The 23,140-nt window shown below is 53.8% G+C and overlaps 1 protein-coding gene across 1 annotated transcript in view; it reads right to left on the bottom strand.

The window, feature by feature from the left end:
• Positions 1–23,140, bottom strand: part of srcap (Snf2-related CREBBP activator protein) — a 117,529-nt gene that overhangs the window by 47,346 nt on the left and 47,043 nt on the right. The window contains exons 7-18 of the mRNA XM_070870171.1: positions 21,121–21,368; positions 20,712–20,793; positions 18,800–18,889; positions 18,526–18,699; positions 15,971–16,242; positions 15,092–15,269; positions 14,519–14,655; positions 13,999–14,168; positions 13,000–13,192; positions 7,617–7,753; positions 3,497–3,683; positions 323–492 (exon numbers count right to left, since the gene is read on the bottom strand). Coding sequence (XP_070726272.1) covers positions 323–492; positions 3,497–3,683; positions 7,617–7,753; positions 13,000–13,192; positions 13,999–14,168; positions 14,519–14,655; positions 15,092–15,269; positions 15,971–16,242; positions 18,526–18,699; positions 18,800–18,889; positions 20,712–20,793; positions 21,121–21,368 — 2,038 coding nt within the window. The remainder of the gene's footprint in view (positions 1–322; positions 493–3,496; positions 3,684–7,616; positions 7,754–12,999; positions 13,193–13,998; positions 14,169–14,518; positions 14,656–15,091; positions 15,270–15,970; positions 16,243–18,525; positions 18,700–18,799; positions 18,890–20,711; positions 20,794–21,120; positions 21,369–23,140) is intronic.

The following is a 23,140-nucleotide window of genomic DNA, read 5'->3' as shown; positions in this document are numbered from 1 at the left end:
ATAGATAGATAGATAGATATAGATAGATAGATAGATAGAGATAGATAGATAGATAGATAGAGAGAGAGAGAGGGGGAGAGAGGGGCATGGAGCGATGTGGAAACGGTCGGGAAACGGAATTGAAGGGAGATATCATTGAGAGAGGGAATAGTCTCGATTGCTCAAATGGCCTCCTTCTGTGCTGTATGGCTGCACGATTCTGGACGGGAGACAGAGCAGATTTTGATGGGTGGCGGGCGACCGGGAAGGCAATGAAACGCGCGCGAGCACGCGCACACACACACCCCGCCCCCCCGCACGGCGGATTTTACTGGGCACCCACCTGTTCACCTTCATGCGCACAGGCTTGGGGCGCGGAGGGGGATCCGGGGCCTCGGAAATCTCTTCGATCAGCTTCTTGCTCACTCTGTTCTTCGGCAGAAACACCTCCGCCTCGTACTTGGAGAGCTTGTCCTCGACGTTGATGAGGTCGAAGATGCTGAGGTCCACCTGCTGAGGAGACGCGACACGGAACCGTCAGGCTGTCGGCTCAAACCAAGCCACGCCCCCCCCACCCCACCCCCCCACGTGCTCCCCTTTTCATTTCCTGGAAGCAGGGAGATGCCTGCAGCTCGCTGAGGGACGGGCTACGGGCCCCCCCCAAGAAAAACGAAGGGCAGGAGTCGGCCATTCGGCCCCTCGAGCCTGCTCTGCCATTCAATAACATCGCGGCTGGTCTGATCTTGGCCTCAACCCCACTTCCCCGCCCGCTCCCCAGAACCCTCGACTCCCTCATCGCTCAACAATCTGTCGATCTCCACCTTAAATATATTCAATGACCCAGCCTCCACAGCTCTTTGGTGGCAGGGAATTCCAAAAAAAATCACGTCCGAGTGAAACATAGACAATAGGTGCAGGAGTTGGCCATTCGGCCCTTCGAGCCTGCACCGCCATTCAATAAGATCATGGCTGATCATTCCCTCAGTACCCCTTTCCTGCTTTCTCTCCATACCCCTTGATCCCCTTAACCGTAAGGGCCACATCTAACTCCCTTTTGAATATATCCAATGAACTGGCCTCAACAACTCTTTGCGGCAGGGAATTCCACAGGTTCACCACTCTCTGGGTGAAGAAGTTTCTCATCTCGGTCCTAAATGGCTTACCCCTTATCCTTAGACTCTGACCCCTGGTTCTGGACTTGCCCAACATCAGGAAAATTCTACCTGCATCTAACCTGTCCAGTCCCATCAGAATTTTACATGTTTCCATGAGATCCCCTCTCATTCTTCTAAATTCCAGTGAAGAACTTCCTGCTCATCTCAGTTTTAAATGGGCGGCCCTTTATTCTGAAACTGTGCCCGCAAGTTCTAAATTTCCCAATGAGGGGCAACATCCTCCCTGCATCGACGCGGTCAAGCCCCCTCAGAATCTTGTTTGCATCAGTAACATCACCTCTCATTCTTCTAAACGCCAATGAGTAGAGGCCCAACCTGCTCAATCTTTCTTTGTAAGACAACCTGTTCATCTCAGGAATCAACCGAGTGAACCTTCTCTGAACTGCCTCCAATGCAAGTACATCCTTCCTGAAATACGGAGACCAAAACTGCACGCAGTACTCCAGGTGTGGCCTCACCAACCATTGCAGCAAGACTTCCCTACTTTTATACTCCATCCCCTTTGCAATAAAGAACATTCCATTTGCATTCCAAATTCCCAAGCACCCTAGCCTTCCCACGTGAGCTCGACTGACAGCCACACACACGGAAGCTCATAGACAGGAACAGAAACCAGACTCCGTTTGTCCCTCACTCGGGAGCAGTGAGGCCGCTCCCACTACACACGAGTACGTAAGCACCGTGGTTATGTTAGCAGATTAGTAATCCAGAAGGTGGACCACTTCGCATAACTCGGGAGCCTCCTATCAACAAGAGCAGACATTGACGACAAGTACCAACACCGCCTCCACTGCACCATTGCAGCCTTTGGCCGCCGAGGAAAAGAGTGTTTGAAGATCAGGCCCTCAAATCCACCACCAAGCTCATGGTCTACAGGGCTGTAGTGATACCCGCCCTCCTGTATGGCTCAGAGACTTGGACACCTCAAGTCGCTGGAGAAATATCACCAACGCTGTCTCCGCAAGATCCTGCAAATCCCCCGGGAGGACAGACGCACCAACGTTAGCGTCCTCGACCAGGCCCAACATCCCCAGCATCGAAGCACTGACCGCACTCGACCAGCTCCGCTGGGCAGGGCCACATTGTCCGCATGTCCCCCCCAGACACGAGACTCCCCAAAGCAAGCACTCTACTCGGAACTCCTTCACGGCAAACGGGCCAAAGGTGGGCAGAGGAAACGTTACAGGGACCACCCTCAAAGCCTCCCTGATATGAAGTGCAACATCCTCACCGACACCTGGGAGTCCCTGGGCCCAAAGACCAGTCCGCCCTAAGTGGAGGAAGTGCATCCGGGAGGGGGCTGAGCACCTCGAGTCTCGTCGCCGAGAGCATGCAGAAACCAAGCGCAGGCAGCGGAAGGAGCGTGCGGCAAACCAGTCCCACCCTCCCCTTCCCTCAACGTCTGTCTGTCCCACCTGTGACAGGGACTGTGGCTCTCGTATTGGACTGTTCAGTCACCTAAGGACTCATGTTAAGAGTGGAAGCAAGTCTTCCTCGATTCCGAGGGACTGCCTATGATGTTGATGATGAATCTAGAGACATGGACTAATGATCTGGAGACAATTTCAGGTCCCACCACGGCAGCCGGGGAATTTAAATTCAGTTCATTAAATAAATTGAGTCAGAAGGTTGGGGATTCAAGCCCTACTCCAGTGACTTCAGCACATAAATCCAGGCTGACGCCCTCAGGGGGGCAGTACTGAGGGAGTGCCGCACTGTCGGAGGGGCAGTACTGAGGGAGAGCCGCACTGTCGGAGGGGCAGTACTGAGGGAGTGCCGCACTGTCGGAGGGGCAGTACTGAGGGAGTGCCGCACTGTCGGAGGGGCAGTACTGAGGGAGCGCCGCACTGTCGGAGGGGCAGTACTGAGGGAGCGCCGCGCCGGCGGAAGGGTGGTGCCGATGGAACGCCGCACTGTCGGAAGTGTCGTCTTTCGGATGAGACGTTGAACCGAGGCCCCGTTTACTCTCTTGGGTGGATGTAAAAGATCCCAGGGCACTATTTCGAAGAGCAGGGGAGTTCTGCCTGGTGCCAATATTTATCCCTCAAATCAACATAACAAAAACAGATTATCTGGTCATTATCACATTGCTGTTTGCGGGAGCTTGCTGTGCCCACATTACAACAGCGACGACACTCCAAATGCGCTTCATTGGCCGGACAGATGTCCGGTGGTCGTGAAAGGCACTATATAAATGCAAGTCTTTCTTTTTGCTGTGGGGTGGGGCACGGGGATTGCACGACTGTACCGGGTGCGATCGGCCAACCCGGCACTAGGCCTGGGATAGAGCCTGGGACTTTCCTGCCAGGGGTGCGTTGGCTGTGGGTTAACGCAGGCCTTACCTTGAAGGGCTCGTGCTCCAGCGCCCGGAGGACGCAGGAGGCGGTGGTGTAGCAGATGCCTTTGGTGATGAACGGGGAGTGGATGGGCCGGGGGTCGAAGAGGTTGGGGTGATTGCAGACCTTCCGTAGCTGCATCAGGATGTTGATGACGCTCATGAAGTGTCCGGTCTCCAGGGTCTCTTTGGTACTGGACGGAGAATACAAAACACACAATGCACGGGTCACTTGTAGGAGGAGCTTTAACCCTGTATCTAACCCCGTGCTATACCTGCCCTGGGAGTGTTTGATGGGACAGTGTAGAGGGAGCTTTACTCTGTATCTAACCCCGTGCTGTACCTGCCCTGGGAGTGTTTGATGGGACAGTGTAGAGGGAGCTTTACTCTGTATCTAACCCCGTGCTGTACCTGCCCTGGGAGTGTTTGATGGGACAGTGTAGAGGGAGCTTTACTCTGTATCTAACCCCGTGCTGTACCTGCCCTGGGAGTGTTTGATGGGACAGTGTAGAGGGAGCTTTACTCTGTATCTAACCCCGTGCTGTACCTGCCCTGGGAGTGTTTGATGGGACAGTGTAGAGGGAGCTTTACTCTGTATCTAACCCCCTGCACCTGCCCTGGGAGTGTTTGATGGAACAGAGTAGGAGGGGGGGTGAACAACATCTCTATATCTACCCTATCGAACCCCTCAAAAATATTAAAGACCTCTATCGGGTGACTCAATTGTTCCTGAACCTCAGTTCTGGTAGCACCCTTGTAAATATTTTGTGTGCCTTCATCAGGGCCTCGACATCCTTTCAATAATACAGAGAGCAGAACTGTTCACAGCACTGCAAGTATGTCCCACTGGGGGAGCGTGGGGGAAAGAGAGAGAGAATGGTGGGACAGCTATTGCACCAGCCATTGCAAAGATTTCCACAGGGGGGAGTGAAGCAACTATCGGAACAGGAGTAGGCCATGCAGCCCCTCGAGCACTTCCTAAAACTGGATCGAATCTCAGCACGGACTCAGGCCGTTGGGCCCATTGTCGGCTCTTTGGTCGACCAATCGCAATCCGTCCCACTCGCCCCCTCTTTCCCCGCAGCCCTGCAAAGTTTTCAGCTATTTATCGAACTCTTGACTATTGATTCTGCTTCCACAGGCAGTGCTTTCCAGATCACGACTCGCTGTCTCGAATACATTTCTCCTCTCTCTCTGGTTCTTGTGACAATTATCTTCAATCTGTGTCCCTTGGTTACTGACCTTTGTACCATTGCAAATATTCAACCGACCCCTTCATCACCTCTGCTCCAAGGAGAACGACCCCAGCTTCTCCCGTCTATCCCTGGAACCATTCCGGCCAATCCCTTCTGCACCCTGTCCAAGGTCTTCACATCCTTCCTAAAGTGCGGTACCCAGAATTGGAACACAATACTCCAGCAGAGACCCACCAAATTCCTTTGCTCCTCGTGCGTTTTATCCAACTTCCCCTAAAATGCATCTTCGCTATTCGCTTCAGTCACTCCCTGTGGCAGCAAGTTCCACATTCTCACCGCACTCTGGGTGAAGAAGTTTCTCCTGAATTCCCGGTTTGGGTTTATTAGTTACTCCCTTATACTGATGGCCCCTAGTTTTAGTCTCCCCCACAAGTGGGAACATTTCTCTCTGACCACCCTCAAAAATGTTAAAGACCTCTGTCGGGTCAGTCCTCAGCCTTCTCAATCTTTCCCGCACCTCAGTTCTGGCATTATCCTTGTAAATCTTTTCTACACCATCAGGGCACCTATATCCTTTCAATAATAAGAGACCAGAACTGTTCACAGCACTTAAACAATGGCCGAACCAAGTTTCACACATCTTCCCACTGTCCCATCAAACACTCCCAGGGCAGGTACAGGGGGTTAGATACAGAGTAAAGCTCCCTCTACACTGTCCCATCAAACACTCCCAGGGCAGGTACAGGGGGTTAGATACAGAGCAAAGCTCCCTCTACACTGTCCCATCAAACACTCCCAGGGCAGGTACAGCATGGGGTTAGATACAGAGTAAAGCTCCCTCTACACTGTCCCATCAAACACTCCCAGGGCAGGTACAGGGGGTTAGATACAGAGTAAAGCTCCCTCTACACTGTCCCATCAAACACTCCCAGGGCAGGTACAGGGGGTTAGATACAGAGTAAAGCTCCCTCTACACTGTCCCATCAAACACTCCCAGGGCAGGTACAGGGGGTTAGATACAGAGTAAAGCTCCCTCTACACTGTCCCATCAAACACTCCCAGGGCAGGTAGAGGGGGTTAGATACAGAGTAAAGCTCCCTCTACACTGTCTCATCAAACACTCCCAGGGCAGGTACAGAGGGTTAGATACAGAGTAAAGCTCCCTCTACACTGTCCCATCAAACACTCCCAGGGCAGGTACAGGGGGTTAGATACAGAGTAAAGCTCCCTCTACACTGTCCCATCAAACACTCCCAGGGCAGGTACAGCCCGGGTTAGATACAGAGTAAAGCTCCCTCTACACTGTCCCATCAAACACTCCCAGGGCAGGTACAGGGGGTTAGATACAGAGTAAAGCTCCCCCGACACTGTCCCATCAAACACTCCCAGGGCAGGTACAGCACGGGGTTAGAAACAGAGTAAAGCTCCCTCTACACTGTCCCATCAAACAGTCCCAGGGCAGGTACAGCACGGGGTTAGATAGAGAGTACAGCTCCCCCGACACTGTCCCATCAAACACTCCCAGGGCAGGTACAGCCCGGGTTAGATACAGAGTAAAGCTCCCCCGACACTGTCCCATCAAACACTCCCAGGGCAGGTACAGCACGGGGTTAGATACAGAGTAAAGCTCCCTCTACACTGTCCCATCAAACACTCCCAGGGCAGGTACAGGGGCTTAGATACAGAGTAAAGCTCCCTCTCCACTGTCCCATCAAACACTCCCAGGGCAGGTACAGGGGGTTAGATACAGAGTAAAGCTCCCTCTACACTGTCCCATCAAACACTCCCAGGGCAGGTACAGGGGGTTAGATACAGAGTAAAGCTCCCTCTACACTGTCCCATCAAACACTCCCAGGGTAGGTACAGCACGGGGTTAGATACAGAGTAAAGCTCCCTCTACACTGTCCCCATCACACACTCCCAGGGCAGGTACAGCACGGGGTTAGATACAGAGTAAAGCTCCCTCTACACTGTCCCATCAAACACTCCCAGGGCAGGTACAGGGGGTTAGATACAGAGTAAAGCTCCCTCTACACTGTCCCCATCACACACTCCCAGGGCAGGTACAGCACGGGGTTAGATACAGAGTAAAGCTCCCTCTACACTGTCCCCATCAAACACTCGCAGGGCAGGTACATCACGGGTACATCCTGGGGGTCATCACTGACCAGAAACTTAACTGGACCAGACATAAATACTGTGGTAACAAGAGCGGGTCAGAGGCTGGGTATTCTGTGGCCAGTGTCTCACCTCCTGACTCCCCAAAGCCTCCCCACCATCTACAAGGCACAAGTCAGGAGTGTGAGGGAACACTCCCCACTTGCCTGGATGAGTTGCAGCTCCAACAAACACTCGAGAAGCTCGACACCGTCCAGGACAAAGCAGCCGCTCGATGGACCACACTACCCACCACCTTCAACACTCACTCCCCCCACCACCGGCGCCCCCTGGCTGCAGTGTGTACCGTCCACAAGATGCACCGCGGCAACTCGCCAAGGCTTCTTCGGCAGCACCTCCCAAACCCGCGACCTCTACCGCCCAGAAGGTCAAGGGCAGCAGGCGCGTGGGAACACCACCATCTCCACGTTCCCCTCCCAGTCACACACCATCCCCACTTGGAAATATATCGGCCGTTCCTTCATCGTCGCTGGGTCACAATCCTGGAACTCCCTCCCTAACAGCACTGTGGGAGCACCTTCACCACACGGACTGCAGCGGTTCAAGAAGGGGGCTCAACCCCACCTTCTCAAGGGGCGACGAGAGATGGGCAATAAATGCCGGCCTTGCCAGCGACGCCCACATCCCAGGAACAAATTAAGAAAGGATAGATGCAGAGTAAAGCTCCCTCGACACTGGCCCAGGAATGGGAAGCTCCTGGGAGATCTGCCCCCGTTTCCCGCCGTGCGGTGGTTGCGTGGTGCGGTCACTTACGAGGCCTGGGACATGAAGTCGTCGTACAGGTAGCGTTGCCGCTTGGAGAGCCGACACTGCACCACGTGCTCGTATTTCTTTGGCATCTGCTTCTCAACGTCCACCTTTATCCTGCGCAGGAGGAAAGGCCGGAGGACCTGGGGAAAACACAGCAAGGTACAAAGAAAACGCTTCAGAAATCCGCCAGCGACCCTCGCCAATCCGCAGCCGTAATGGACACACCGGGTATCGCCCTTACCACCCCCCCCCACCCCCCACCCTGCTCCCCCTCGCCTAGCAGATTGACCCAACTTGCTTGGGCCCCAGCTATTCATAATCTAGATCAATGAGGGGACCAAACGTAATCTATCCAAGGTCGCTGATGATCCAAAGTTGTTATATATGTAAACTTGTACATACCATGTACAGCCACAAGGGGGCTCATCCCCTGGAGTCCCAAGGGATCCCTTGGGAGCACAGGTATTTAAGGAGGCCTCACAGGTTGGAGAGGCAATCCGGTGACCTGCAATAAAAGACTAAAGGCCTCACTTTACTTTGAGCTCACAGTAGCCAGTCAGACTCTTTATTCATACATAACAGAAGCGAGGTGGGAATGTAAGCTGTGAGGAGGAAGCAAAGGGGATATAGACAGGCTGAGTGAGTGGGCAGATGGAATATAATGTGGAGAAATGTGACGTTAATCCACTTTGGTCGGGAAAAATAGAAAAGCAAAGTATTTTTTAAATGGAGATTGGGAAATGTCGGTGTTCAGAGGGACCTGGGTGTCCTTGTGCACCAATCACAAAGTTAACATGCAGGTAAAGCAAGCAATGAAGAAAGCACATCGTTTGTTGGCCTTTATTACAGGAGGATTTGAGTCGAAGAGTAAAAATGTCTCACTGCAATTATACAGTGCCCTGGAGTATTGTGCACAGTTCTGATCTCCTTACCCGAGGAAGGATATATTTAAGAGTGCAAAGGTTCACAGACTGATTCCTGGGATGGGGGGGAATTGTCCGATGAGCAGACTCAAGGGGCCGAATGGCTTAGTCCTGCTCCTAATTATGTTCTTACGGCCCCCAAGCACCTCCAACCCCCAAAATTCACGGTGCTTCTCAGAGTGGGGGCCCCCCCCACAGCTGACCCACGCCAGCCACTGGAGACCGCTCGAGCAGGACTGCTCGTCCTCAAATTGCGCTTTGCCGTTGCCCCGTTAGTGGGGTCTCAGGACACTGAATACCAAGAACGTCAGAATGAGTAGGCCATAACGCCCCTCCAGCCTGCTCCGCCATTCAATACGAACACTGGCTGATCTTCGACCTCAGTACTAGGTCCCTTGCTTTTTGTGGTATACATCAATGATCTAGATTTGATTATAGAGGGTATGAAGGGAAGTTGTTTGCAGATGATACGAAAATCAGCCGTGTGATTGATAATGAAGAAAGCTGCGGACTGCAGGAAGATATCAACTGGTCAGGTGGGCAGAACAGCGGCAAATGGAATTTAATCTGGCTAAGTGTGAGGTAATGCAGTTGGGGAGTGGCTAACAAGGCAAGGGAATACACAATAAATGGCAGGGCATTGAGAAGTGGAGGGGAATAAAGGGACCTTGGAGTGCATGTCCACAGATCCCTGAAGGTAGGTCAGGTAGATCAGATAAGAGTAAAGGAAGGCATACAGAATACTTGCCTTTATTGGCCGAGGCATAGAGTACAAGAGCAGGGAGGTTATGCTCGAACTGTATAAAACACTGGGTTAGGCCACAGCTGGAGTACTGCGTGCAGTTCTGGTCACCACATTACAGGAAAGATGTGACTGCACCGGAGAGGATACAGAGGAGGTTTACCAGGATGTTGCCGGGACTGGAGAACTTCAGCGATGAGGAAAGATTGGATAGGCTGGGGTTGTTTTCTTTGGAACAGAGTAGGCCGAGGGGAGACCTGATTGTGTATAAAACTTGTGAATGGCCTCGATGGAGTGGATAAGGAGGACCTATTTCACTTAGCAGAGGGGTCAACAACCAGGGGGCACAGATTTAAAGTAATTGGGGGGAGGGGATTTGAGGGGAAATTTCTTCACCCAGAGGGCGGTGGGGGTCTGGGGCGGAACTCACGGCCTGAAAGGGTGGTAGAGGCAGAAACCCTCAGCACATTTAAAAAGTACTTGGATGTGCACCTTGAAGTGCCGTAACCTACAGGGCTATGGACCCAGAGCTGGAGAGTGGGATTGGGCTGGATAGCCTCTTGTTGGCTGGAGCGAACACGATGGGCCGAATGGCCTCCCTCCCGTGCTGTAAATGTCTGTGATGCTCAACTACACTTTCCCCATCCAATTCCCTTTGAATATACTCGACGACTACCATCCACAGCCCTCTGGGGCAGAGAATTCCAAAAGGAAATGCTCATCTCAGTCCTAAATGGTCGGCCCCTTATCCTTGGACTGTGCCCCCTAGTTCTAGATTCTCCAGCCTTGGACAAACAATGTCAGCATCTACCCTGCCAATCCCCTCAGTACATTTCAGAGATTATCCTCGCCTTCTAAACGCCATTGTATAGGCTCAATCTATTCAATGGCTCCTCTCATCCCAGGAATCAATCTTGTGAACTGCCTTCTAAGGCAAGTATATCCTTCCTTAGACGAGGAGACCCAAACCGTGCACAGTACTCCAGGTGGGGTCTCACCAAAGCCCCAGAACGTAACAATAGGAGCAGTAGGCCATACAGCCCCTCGAGCCTGCTCTGCCATGCAACAAGATCACAGCTGATCATCGACCTCAACTCCACTTGCCCACCCGATCCCTCGATTCCCCTCAATATCCAAAAATCTATCTCAGTATTGAATATACTCAACGACTGAGCCTCCACAGCCCTCTGGGGCAGAGAATTCCAAAGATTCACCCCCCTCTGAGTGAAGACATTTCTCCTGATCTCAGTCCCAAATGGCCAACCCTTTATTCTGAGACTGTGTGACCCCTGGTTCTAGACTCCCCAGCCCAGGGGAAAACACCCTCCCTGCATCTACCTGTAAGAATTGTGTATGTTTTAATAAGATCCCCTCTCATTCTTCTAAACTCCAGAGAATATAGGCCCCATCTACTTAATCTCTCCTCATAGGACAATCCCCCGCAAGATCTTGTTGCAGTTGTACAGGGCCTTGGTGAGGCCACACCTGGAGTATTGTGTACAGTTTTGGTCTCCTAATCTGAGGAAGGACGTTCTTGCTATTGAGGGAGTGCAGCGAAGGTTCACCAGACTGATTCCCGGGATGGCAGGACTGACATATGAAGAAAGACTGGATCGACTAGGCTTATATTCACTAATTTAGAAGAATGAGAGGGGATCTCATAGAAACATTTAAAATTCTGATGGGATTGGACAGGTTAGATGCAGGAAGAATGTTCCCGATGTTGGGGGAAGTCCAGAACCAGGGGTCACAGTCTAAGGATAAGGGGTAAGCCATTTAGGACCGAGATGAGGAGAAACTTCTTCACCCAGAGTGTGGTGAACCTGTGGAATTCTCTACCACAGAAAGTAGTTGAGGCCAATTCACTAAATATATTCAAGAGGGAGTTAGATGTGGCCCTTACGGCTAAAGGGATCAATGGGTATGGAGAGAAAGCAGGAATGGGGTACTGAGGGAATGATCAGCCATTGATCATATTGAATGGCGGTGCAGGCTCGAGGGGCCGAATGGCCTGCTCCTGCACCTATTTTCTATGTTTCTAAGTTTGGCTCTATGACAAATGTATCCATTGGCTCTTCACGCCCTCCTCACAGCTGGTGACGGTTGCTCAATCCCTCCAGTCACCAGGGGTCTCTTGGCCAGACATGTCATGCCCGGAGCTCCAGAGGGACCCTCATCCGACCCCCCATCCGTAAGGTCGCCTCCTTTCACCTCCGCAACATCACTCATCACCGCCTCGCCTCAGCCTGACTGCTGCTGAAACCCTCGGCCGTCGCAGACTCAACTTTCCCTCCAACGCTCTCCTGGCCGGCCTTCCAGCTTTCACAAACCGTAAACTTCAGCTCATTCAATACTCTTGCTGCTCCCCCGTGCCCTAACTCGCACAGAGTCCCTCGTTTACTTCCCCCACCACCCCCCTCCCCCCCCCCACCCCCTCCCCCTCCCCCCCCCACCCCACCCCCCCACGCTTGCTGACCAACACTGGCTCCCGGCCTGGCAACGCCTCGATTTTACAATTCTCATCCCAGTGTTCAAATCCTGCCGCGGCCCTCGCCATCCATCTGAAGCGGCAATGTGACAAATACCCAGTTAATCTGGGGGGAGGGGTTGTGGTATTAATCGAGGGGAATATTAGGATCAGGAAACTGGGGCGATCTCGCCCCTATATTTCTTCCAATGGTGTCGGTGGGATCTGTTTGGGTAAAAGGAAGACTTCTCTTCCTCAAGGTGATAAAAGGAATCGACACCCGCCCGTATAGCGACCACGGAATCACTTTCAACTCTATTGATTTGGTATCCTGATGCTAATGGATCACATTCTGGATTTTGTGTGTGTATAAATATTATATTTATACTGCAATACGTGCGCACTAGGTCTGTGCAGCAGAACTGGTCTCCAGCCGTCTCGATTAACCTTTGCCACTGGACCAAGACCTCGCTCTGTCAAGCCCGTGTGGTGGATGGTGTGCAACGGCCACCCCACGTTAAAAAAATCCACGCACAGGCATCTTCCACCCCCTCAATTGGAGTTCAGGACTGGAACATCGGGTGCTTCATTGAAACATCTGTGAACTCTTGTGGAAGTCATCCTCGTTCGAGGGAGCGCCTATGATGACGACGACTCAGACGGAACCTCGGTTAACGGGTTTTTATTCGAACACGCTCGGGAAGGTTAACGGGTTTTTATTCGAACACGCTCGGGAAGGTTAACGGGTTTTTATTCGAACACGCTCGGGAAGGTTAACGGGTTTTTATTCGAACACGCTCGGGAAGGTTCCGACGAACACTTCAAAGTACAAGAGTTCTACAAGCACAGTTATACGACTTTTCACGGTGTGCGGACACGCTTGCAAAACTTCCATGACCACCGGTTGGCTGACAGCTTATCAGCGGAGCTTCGTTGATTCGCTGACCCTCATCAGACTGGCTGTTGAGTGGATTCCCAACCTGTCCCGTCTCCCATAGCATCTCAGTCTATTGGAATGTGTTGTTCCACAGTTAACCTTGCTCTGGCTTTTTCAGCTTGGTCTGCAGCTTTTGAAGATAAACACAGAAGCAAAGCTATTCCCTTTAACTGGATTCCCTTTAACCGGATTCCCTTAGGCTTCTTACTCCAGTGTACTTTTTACCCTCCTTTGCAGGATCTTTAGCACCCACCCGAACGGAGCAGAGGGGGCTTGGTTTTAACGTCGCGGGAAGGGGCAAGGCCCCGGATGCCTACCTTGTGCAGTCGCTTGACGAGGTTCTCGTTGTACTCCTGGCTGCCCTCGATCATGCCCGTCAGCGGGTTGGAGAACCACTCCTTGAACTCGCGGTGGGACTGGAAGACGTGAGGCATCAAGAAATGCATGAGGGACCAGAGTTCCATCAGGCTGTTCTGCAGCGGGGTCCCCGTCAGCAGGAGGCGACGCTGGCTGTCGACACAAGAGAGAAACACACACACACACCGCCGGTGAGAGACGGGGGGGGAAACGAAGGCCAGCACGACGGGCGGGGACAGGGGGGGCGAGGGTTAAGAATGGAGCGGGAGAGGGGCACGGGTTAGGAAAATGGTACGAGAGAGGCACGGGTGAAGGGTCAAGAAAGGAGTTTATATAAAGAAAAGGAGCGAGGAGAAGGGGAGTGGGAAGGAGCGAGGTTTGCGAGATGGGCAGGGTGGGACACGACGGTGAGGGATAGGAGGGGGCAACGGGATTAGATGTGGGCGATGGGAAAGGATAAGGGGGAGTCGGGGACGGAGGCGAGGGATTAGGAAGGGGCGGGGCAGGTTGGGTTAGGGCGAGATGGGCAAGAGGGATGGGTATAGGAGGGGCGGGGTGACGGATTATAACAGAGGCTGGGGGGGGGGGGGGGGGTGAATGTGTGAAGGGTTAATGGAAAGGCAGGAGGGTGAAGTTTAGGGGTGAGACAGGCACGAGTGACGGGGTAGAGGGTCGGGGGTGAGAGGTTAAGGGAGAGGCGGCGATGAAGATGTGAGGGGTTAAGGGTGAGGCAGGAGGGTGACGTTTAGGGGCGAGATGGTCGTGAGGGATGGATAAAGGAGGGACAGGGAGAGGGGTTACGGCAGAGGCAGGGGGTGAAATGTTAGGGATTATGGGAGGCAAGAGGGTGAAGTTATGGGGAGACAGGCGTGAGAGCTGGGTACAGGAGGGTGAGGGGTTGAGGGAGAGGCGGGGGGAGCAAGTGAAGTTTAGGTGGGGGGGGGGGGGTAAATACGGACCTGTTGAAGTTCAGCAGCGACTGCCAGCGTTGAGACTTGAAATTCTTGATATTTTGGGCCTCATCCAGGATCATGTACTTCCAATTCTTCCGCCGAAAGGCCTGGTGGTCTTGCAGGACCAGCTTGTAGGAGGTGATACACACGTGGAAAGCATTTGGCTTGGTCCAGCCCTGGGGGGGCGGGGGGCAGGGGATGAAAGGAAAACAAAACATTATATAACCACACATACACCCCTCCCCCACCCCACCGCAAAGACACTTTTTTCGGGCACAATAAGCACCGCTATTTGACTGCGGGGGGCATCGCTGAAAAATGGTTGACCTCACCAACCCATGACACGGGTGCTTTTTATTTAAAAAAAATACAGAGTCACTGGGGTAAGAGAGCTGGAGCAGGAACCCTGGGTAATATTTTAATGCCCTCCCTCACCCAGGGGCTCTGACAATGGCGGAACGGGCCGCAGGGCCTGAGCGGCGCCTCCCTCGTCCCTGTAGGGCCCGAACGCAGCGAGGGCTCTCACCTGTCGTTTCATCTTGCGCTCCTTCTGGACTCCGTAGTAGGTAAGGATCTTGAACGACGGGCACCAGCGCTTGAACTCCATCTCCCAGTTCAGCATCACGCTGGTGGGCACGATGATCAGGTGGGGGCCCCAGTTGCCTAGGAGATGACACAACAGGCTAAGGCTCAGGACGGACAGACTACAGCAGCATCGCTCCTCCGACAGTGCGGCGCTCCCTCAGTACTGCCCCTCCGACAGTGCGGCGCTCCCTCAGTACCGCCCCTCCGACAGTGCGGCGCTCCCTCAGTACTGCCCCTCCGACAGTGCGGCGCTCCCTCAGTACCGCCCCTCCGACAGTGCGGCGCTCCCTCAGTACCGCCCCTCCGACAGCGCGGCGCTCCCTCAGTACCGCCCCTCCGACAGTGCGGCGCTCCCTCAGTACTGCCCCTCCGACAGTGCGGCGCTCCCTCAGTACCGCCCCTCCGACAGCGCGGCGCTCCATCAGTGCCGTCCCTCCGACAATGCTCCCTCAGCGCCGCCCAAACACAGGGTACACTCCCCATCAACCTTGCGCCAAGGGGAAAGAAGGAGTACCTTTCTCAATCGCCAGGTGGGCAAGGAGGGCGATGGTTTGGATGGTCTTGCCGAGGCCCATCTCGTCGGCCAGAATCCCATTGAGCTTCTTCTCGTACATGGTGACCAGCCAGTCCAGGCCGATGTGCTGGTACTCGCGAAGGGTCCCACGCAGGAGTGAGGGAACGGGAGTCTTCACCTGAAAAAACACACACACACAGGCGGAGAGCGCCCCATTCAAGAACAGCCCGGCCACAACCATTGCCGCACCGTGTCGCTGCCCGAAGGGGCGACAGGGAGAGCTAACAAATTCAAGTTGAAGCTTGTCCATATACACTGGCAAATGACAGGCTAAGATGCAACAAATGAGGTTTATGGGAAAATGTAAGTGAATAGGGATTGGCCATGTCTTCTGGTTGGGGTGTTGGCTATGATGGTTCACTGAGGGAGCGAAGAGAAAAGGGAGTAGGTAAATTAAACCTTCACTCAGAGAGCCCGACCTAGACACGTTAAGAACATGAATCCCCATCTCATTCCAGCCCATTCGGGAAACCTCAAACACACGCATCCCAGGCCACATCCAGTGCTCCCGACTGGATCACCGCTACCCCCTCGCTCGCTCTCTCTATCAGGCTGCTCAGCTCCGTACTTGTCTACCCACAAGTCCTCCCAACCATAGTCTGACCATGCTCGAGGGCAACCCCCCCCCCCACCCCAACACATTTCCGTTATAATTTTCCCCACGACCCTGTGCCATATAACCACGGCCCTCCATCACTGCCCCACCCGCCTTTACCCCTTGCTCCTCCGCTCTCTCGCTTCCACCCTGCCTCCTCGGCGCGTCTCTTCCCCCTCCTTCCACGTCCCTCGACAGCTCTCCCCTCGCGGGCGCTGTGGTACCTGGGTGGTGGCCAGCGTGTAGCCCTTGGGCTGGAGGCTCTCTGCGGTTGCCGCGATGTCCGTGATCTCCTTCTTTGGCCCTTTAGCACCGGACTGGACGAGCTCTCGCCTCGGCTCCCCGTCCCCGAGCTCGCGCTGGAGCAGGTACTCCACCCCAATATCCTCCTCCGCTTCATCATCATCATCACCCTCCTCTTCCTCCTCCTCCTCCTCCTCCTCCTCGTCATCTTCATCTTCATCTTCATCCTCTGTTGCGGTCGAGTCATCGGACCCTGTGGGCGAGGAAAGCGAATGAAGCATGGACCAGGACACGCACGGCGCAGGAAAGGCTGAGGCTCTAGTCCCAGCTTGTGCAAGGTGAGCTGATCTCACTGTGTGGCACTGAGCCCCTCACACCAACAGGGCAGGAACAGCCCAGGCTCCATCGGCGGCCTGTGCTGCGGTAGGAGGTTTAGTTTGTGATTGATACAGGGCTATGGGGACAGAGCGGGGCAGTGGGATTAGCTTGGGGATTGATACAGGGCTATGGGAAGAGAGCGGGGCAGTGGGATTAGTTTGGGCATTGATACAGGGCTATGGGGAGAGAGCGGGACAGTGGGATTATTTTGGGGATTGATACAGGGCTCTGGGGAGAGAGCGGGGCAGTGGGATTAGTTTGTGATTGATACAGGGCTATGGGGGGAGAGCGGGGCAGTGGGATTAGTTTATGATTGATACAGGGCTATGGGGAGAGAGCGGGGCAGTGGGATTAGTTTGGGGATTGATACAGGGCTATGGGGAGAGAGCGGGGCAGTGGGATTAGTTTGTGATTGATACAGGGCTATGGGGGGGGAGCGGGGCAGTGGGATTAGTTTGGGGATTGATACAGGGCTATGGGGAGAGAGCGGGGCAGTGAGATTAGTTTGGGGATTGATACAGGGCTATGGGGAGAGAGCGGGGCAGTGGGATTAGTTTGGGGATTGATACAGGACTATGGGGAGAGAGCGGGGCAGTGGGATTAGTTTGGGGATTGAAACAGGGCTATGGGGGGAGAGCGCGGGGCAGTGGGATTAGTTTGGGATTGATACAGGGCTATGGGGGGAGAGCGGGGCAGTGGGATTAGTTTGGGGATTGATACAGGGCTATGGGGAGAGAGCGGGGCAGTGGGATTAGTTTGGGGATTGATACAGGGCTATGGGGAGAGAGCGGGGCAGTGGGATTAGTTTGGGGATTGATACAGGGCTATGGGGGGGGGGGGAAAGAGAGCGGGGCAGTGGGATTAGTTTGGGGATTGATACAGGGCTATGGGGAGAGAGCAGGGCAGTGGAATTAGTTTGGGGATTGATACAGGGCTATGGGGAGAGAGCGGGGCAGTGGATTAGTTTGGGGATTGATACAGGGCTCTGGGGAGCGCGCGGGGCAGTGGGATTAGTTTGGGATTGATACAGGGCTATGGGGAGAGAGCGGGGCTGTGGGATTAGTTTGGGGATTGATACAGGGCTATGGGGAGAGAGCGGGGCAGTGGGATTAGTTTGGGGATTGATACAGGGTTATGGGGAGAGAGCGGGGCAGTGGGATTAGTTTGGGGATTGATACAGGGCTATGGGGAGAGAGCGGGGCAGTGGGATTAGTTTGGGGATTGATACAGGGTTATGGGGGGGAAAGAGAGCGGGGCAGTGGGATTAGTTTGGGGATTGATACAGGGCTATGGGGGGGGGATTGATACAGGGCTATGGGGGGGGGGGGGGAGAAAGAGAGCGGGGCAGTGGGATTCGTTTGTGGATGGTTACAGGGCTATGGGGAGAGAGCGGGCCAGTGGGATTAGTTTGGGGATTGATACAGGGCTATGGGGGGGGGGGGGGGAAAGAGAGCAGGGCAGTGGGATTAGTTTGTGGATGGTTACAGGGCTATGGGGAGAGAGCGGGGCAGTGGGATTAGTTTGGGGATTGATACAGGGCTATGGGGAGAGAGCGGGGCAGTGGGATTAGTTTGGGGATTGATACAGGACTATGGGGAGAGAGCGGGTCAGTGGGATTAGTTTGGGGATTGCTACAGGGCTCTGGGGAGAGATCGGGGCAGTGAGATTAGTTTGGGATTGATACAGGGCTCTGGGGAGAGTGGGGCAGTGGGATTAGTTTGGGGATTGATACAGGGCTATGGGGAGAGAGCGGGGCAGTGGGATTAGTTTGGGGATTGATACAGGACTATGGGGAGAGAGCGGGTCAGTGGGATTAGTTTGGGGATTGATACAGGACTATGGGGAGAGAGCGGGGCAGTGGGATTAGTTTGGGGATTGATACAGGGCTATGGGGAGAGAGCGGGGCAGTGGGATTAGTTTGGGGATTGATACAGGGCTATGGGGAGAGAGCGGGGCAGTGGGATTAGTTTGGGGATTGATACAGGGCTCTGGGGAGAGTGGGGCAGTGGGATTAGTTTGGGATTGATACAGGGCTCTGGGGAGAGCGGGGCAGTGGGATTAGTTTGGGATTGATACAGGGCTATGGGGAGAGAGCGGGGCAGTGGGATTAGTTTGGGATTGATACAGGGCTCTGGGGAGAGCGAGGGGATTTGCTCACCAGTCGAACTGCTGCTTTCCTCGTCCTCGGTGGTGGTCGTCTCATCTTCCTCGTCATCGTCCTCCTCCTCGTCTTCCGTGTCGGAACTGTCATCGGAGTCGGACTCTGGAGTTTCGAAGGAGTCCGAGAAAGCCGTGCTGTACTTCTTCAACAAGTCCTCCACGGGCAGCTCGCCTGCACAGAGGGGCGGCAATCAACGGCCATTTAATAAAAGAACACTCACACCCACACGGGGAAAGGGGTTGAAATAATGGCGGGGGTTCAGTTCCCTTACTCTCTTTGGCCAGGACATCCAGCTCTGCTTTGTGGTCCTCGTCTCCCGCTAGCTCTTCCTCCGCGTCGATTGTCTCCTCCTCATCCTCGCCTGCAGACAACAAACCGCCAGATACAGCGACACCGAGGGGGAGGGGTTTTATCAATCAATAGACCTCCCCCCTCGATTAGATTCCAGCCTGTAACTCACTCCCAGGTATCTGTTATTCTATATATAAACCCCCGAACCCCTCGATTAGATTCCAGCCTGTAACTCACTCCCGGGTATCTGTTATTCTATATATAAACCCCCCAAACCCCTCGATTAGATTCCAGCCTGTAACTCACTCCCAGGTATCTGTTATTCTATATAAAACCCCCCGAACCCCTCGATTAGATCCCAGCCTGTAACTCACTCCCGGGTATCTGTTATTCTATATATAAACCCCCCGATTAGATTCCAGACTGTAACTCACTCCCGGGTATCTGTTGTTCTATATATAAGCCCCCCGAACCCCTTGATTAGATTCCAGCCTGTAACTCACTCCCGGGTATCTGTTATTCTATATATAAACACCCCGAACCCCTTGATTAGATTCCAGCCTGTAACTCACTCCCGGGTATCTGTTATTCTATATATAAACACCCCGAACCCCTCGATTAGATCCCAGCCTGTAACTCACTCCCGGGTATCTGTTATTCTATATATAAACCCCCCGATTAGATTCCAGACTGTAACTCACTCCCGGTTATCTGTTATTCTATATATAAACCGCCGAACCCCTCGATTAGATTCCAGACTGTAACTCACTCCCGGTTATCTGTTATTCTATATATAAACCCCCCGATTAGATTCCAGCCTGTAACTCACTCCCGGGTATCTGTTGTTCTATATATAAGCCCCCCGAACCCCTTGATTAGATTCCAGACTGTAACTCACTCCCGGGTATCTGTTGTTCTATATATAAGCCCCCCGAACCCCTTGATTAGATTCCAGCCTGTAACTCACTCCCGGGTATCTGTTATTCTATATATAAACCCCCCGATTAGATTCCAGACTGTAACTCACTCCCGGTTATCTGTTATTCTATATATAAACCGCCGAACCCCTCGATTAGATTCCAGACTGTAACTCACTCCCGGGTATCTGTTATTCTATATATAAACCGCCGAACCCCTCGATTAGATTCCAGACTGTAACTCACTCCCGGGTATCTGTTATTCTATATATAAACCCCCTGAACCCCTCGATTAGATTCCAGCCTGTAACTCACTCCCGGGTATCTGTTATTCTATACATAAACCCCCCGAACCCCTCGATTAGATTCCAGCCTGTAACTCACTCCCGGGTATCTGTTATTCTATATATAAACCCCCCGAACCCCTCGATTAGATTCCAGCCTGTAACTCACTCCCGGGTATCTGTTATTCTATATATAAACCCCCCGAACCCCTCGATTAGATTCCAGCCTGTAACTCACTCCCGGGTATCTGTTATTGTATATACAAACCCCCGAACCCCTCGATTAGATTCCAGACTGTAACTCACTCCCGATTAGATCCCACTCTCTAACTCACTCGGGATTATTCTCTGGCGGCAAGTTACGGGATCTCCAGTGTTGGCACAAGACTAAGACAACATTTAGCCTCAGTGCCGCTGAGCCCCGGGCAATGAGTGGTGGGGGCGGGGAACCAATTGCCATCCCCAATCGTTAACCACCCACATGTGCTCCAGGCGTGCACCCAAGGCAACCCTGGGCAAGGAGACGGTCAGGCTTCCAGCGGCGGCGGATATCCGGACGCCGGAGCCACACGGTCTGGGCCGGCAGGCAGACAGACACTCGCACGAGGCCCTGAGAATACGATGGTCGGGGGGGGGGGGGGGGATGGGAGAATTGACCAGGTGTACGCTGTGGCGTTCGGGCGACGCTTACCTTCATCATCGTCGGCCGTGAACTCCTCGTCCTCCAGCTCCTCCCACTGCACTTTGGTCCTGCCCGGCGTTCGGTGAGTGTTCTGCGTGATGCGAAGGAACATTATTTGCAGCCTGGCCAACATCCTCCCCCCCCCAGTACCGCCCATCACCCGCCTGGAATTTCCCCCCGGTACTGCCCCCTCAAACTGCAGCGCGCCCTCCGTGCCGCCCCTCCGGCCTGCCCTCAGTGCTGATGGGGCTCAAGTCTCTGCAGTGTGCGCGACGTACTGTGAACCATGTACCTCTGAACCCAGAGGGGACCGCGCAACATCTTAAAAAAAAAACTGGCCAACGAAATCGGTGGAAGGCGCCAATGCCTGGTCCAGCTGACCCCACGACTGACCAATGGGATTGTTGCTTGCACCCACCTGGGCCGCTTTGCTGGAGCGGGGCTGCTGATCCTGGGACCACTCGCTGCCACTGCTCTCCTCGCTCTCTGGCGCCGACTCCTCCGCCAGCCCAGCGGGCAGGGCGCGCAGCACCTCCTCCAGCGGCAGCTCGCTCTCCCGCCTCAGCAGCTCAATCTCCCGCCGTCGCGTCTCCGCGTCGTTGCCCGCCTGCTTTTCCTCCACCTCGATCGTTTCCTCGTCGTCCTCCTCCTCATGAGGCTCGAAATCTGCCATCGAGAGAGAGGAAAAAAAAAAGACTTGCATTTCTATGGCGCCTTTCACGACCACCGGACGTTCCAAAGTGCTTCACAGCCAATGAAGTACTTTTGGAGCGCGGTCACTGTTGTATTGTGGGAAACGCGGCAGCCAGTTTGCGCACAGCAAGCTCCCACACACAGCGATGTGATAATGACCCAGATAATCTGTTTTTGTGTTACGTTGATTGAAGGAATAAATATTGGCCCCTGGACACCGGGGAGGCAACATTCGAAAGGGACGTCAGTTTAAAAGTGACGTCGGCACAAGGGAAGTGGCTGATTGGCCAGTATTTTATTCCTCTGTTAAGATAGCGCTTAGTCTTTAAGTAAAGGTTAGTTAAATCAGCTGATTGCTGAGTCGTTTCTGGGTGTGTTTTGCGAAGGTTGAAAATTTATTTTTGCTTGTTAGTTCCGAGTCTAGCTGGAGGGGATGGTACATCCTGTGGGCATGTGCAAAGTCCTGGATGTTTCGCCCAGCCACGACGACCCTGCACCAAACTCGAGCTCCGCGTTTTGGAGCTCGAGGGGCGGCTGGAGTCACTGTGGTGCATCCGCGAGACAGGGAGCGGCGTGGATAGCACGATTCTAAAAGTGGTCACCCCGCAGCTTGAGGGAATTGGCCGGCAGAGGGGGAACGCGTGACTGCCGGGACAGGAGGAGGAGGACTAGGCAGGTAGTGCAGGAGCCCCCCCCCCCCCCCCCCCGCGAGTCCATCTCGCTCTCCAACCGGTATTCTCTTCCGAGTACCGGTGAGGGCGATGGTGCCTCGGGCGAGTGCAGCCAGAGCCAAGACCAAGGCACCACGGGTGGCTCAGCTGCACAGGGGGGTGGGGGGGGAGAGGAAGAAGAATGGAAGAGCTATAGGGGATTCAATAGTCAGGGGAGCAGACAGGCATTCCTGCGGCCGCAGACGAGACTCCGGGATGGTACGTTGCTTCCCTGGTACCGGGGTCAAGGATGTCACCGAAGCGGCTGCAGGGAGGGAGTGAACAGCCAGAAGCCTTGGTCCATATCGGGACCAACGACATAGGTAGGGAAGAGGGAATGAGGTCCTGCAGGCAGAGTTTAGGGAGCTAGGAGAGAGATTAAAAAGCAGGACCTCAGAAAAGGTAGTAATCGCCGGATTACTCCCGGTGCCACGAGCCCGTGAGAAACAGGAGGAGAGAGCAGATGAATACGTGGCTGGAGAGATGGTGCAGGAGGAAGGGTTTTTGATTCCCGAGGCATTGGGACCGCTTCTGGAGGGAGGTGGGACCTGTACAGGCCGGACGGGTTGCACCTCAACAGAGCCGGGACCAATATCCTCGCGGGGGATGGGGGGGGGGGGGGGTTTGCTAGTGCTGTTGGGGAGGGTTTAAACTAGCTTGGCAGGGGGATGGGAACCTGAGAATAGATTCATTGGGGAGGGGAGCAAAGCTGGAATTAAAAAGCTAAAATGTAGAAAGTGAGTTTGAAGGACAGAGGAGACAAGCAGGAGAAGAAAAAAAGTTTAAAAAAAAATTTAAAGGCTCTTTGTCTAAATGCACGCAGCATTCATAACAAAATAGATGAGTTGACGGCGCAAATAGATATGATCTGATGGCCATTACAGAGATGCAGCTCCAAGGTGACAGGACAGGGAACTAAATATTCAGGGGTATTTGATAATTCGGAAGGACAGACAGAAAGGAAAAGGAGGTGGGGTAGCACTTAATAAAGGATGGGATCAGTGCGTTAGTGAGAAACGACACTGGCTCAGAGGA

The sequence above is a fragment of the Pristiophorus japonicus genome, unplaced genomic scaffold (assembly GCF_044704955.1).
Source record: "Pristiophorus japonicus isolate sPriJap1 unplaced genomic scaffold, sPriJap1.hap1 HAP1_SCAFFOLD_118, whole genome shotgun sequence".
NCBI classification, from domain to species: domain Eukaryota; kingdom Metazoa; phylum Chordata; class Chondrichthyes; family Pristiophoridae; genus Pristiophorus; species Pristiophorus japonicus.
Note: the sequence above shows the minus strand (reverse complement) of the source record. Positions and strands in the feature narration are given on the sequence as shown.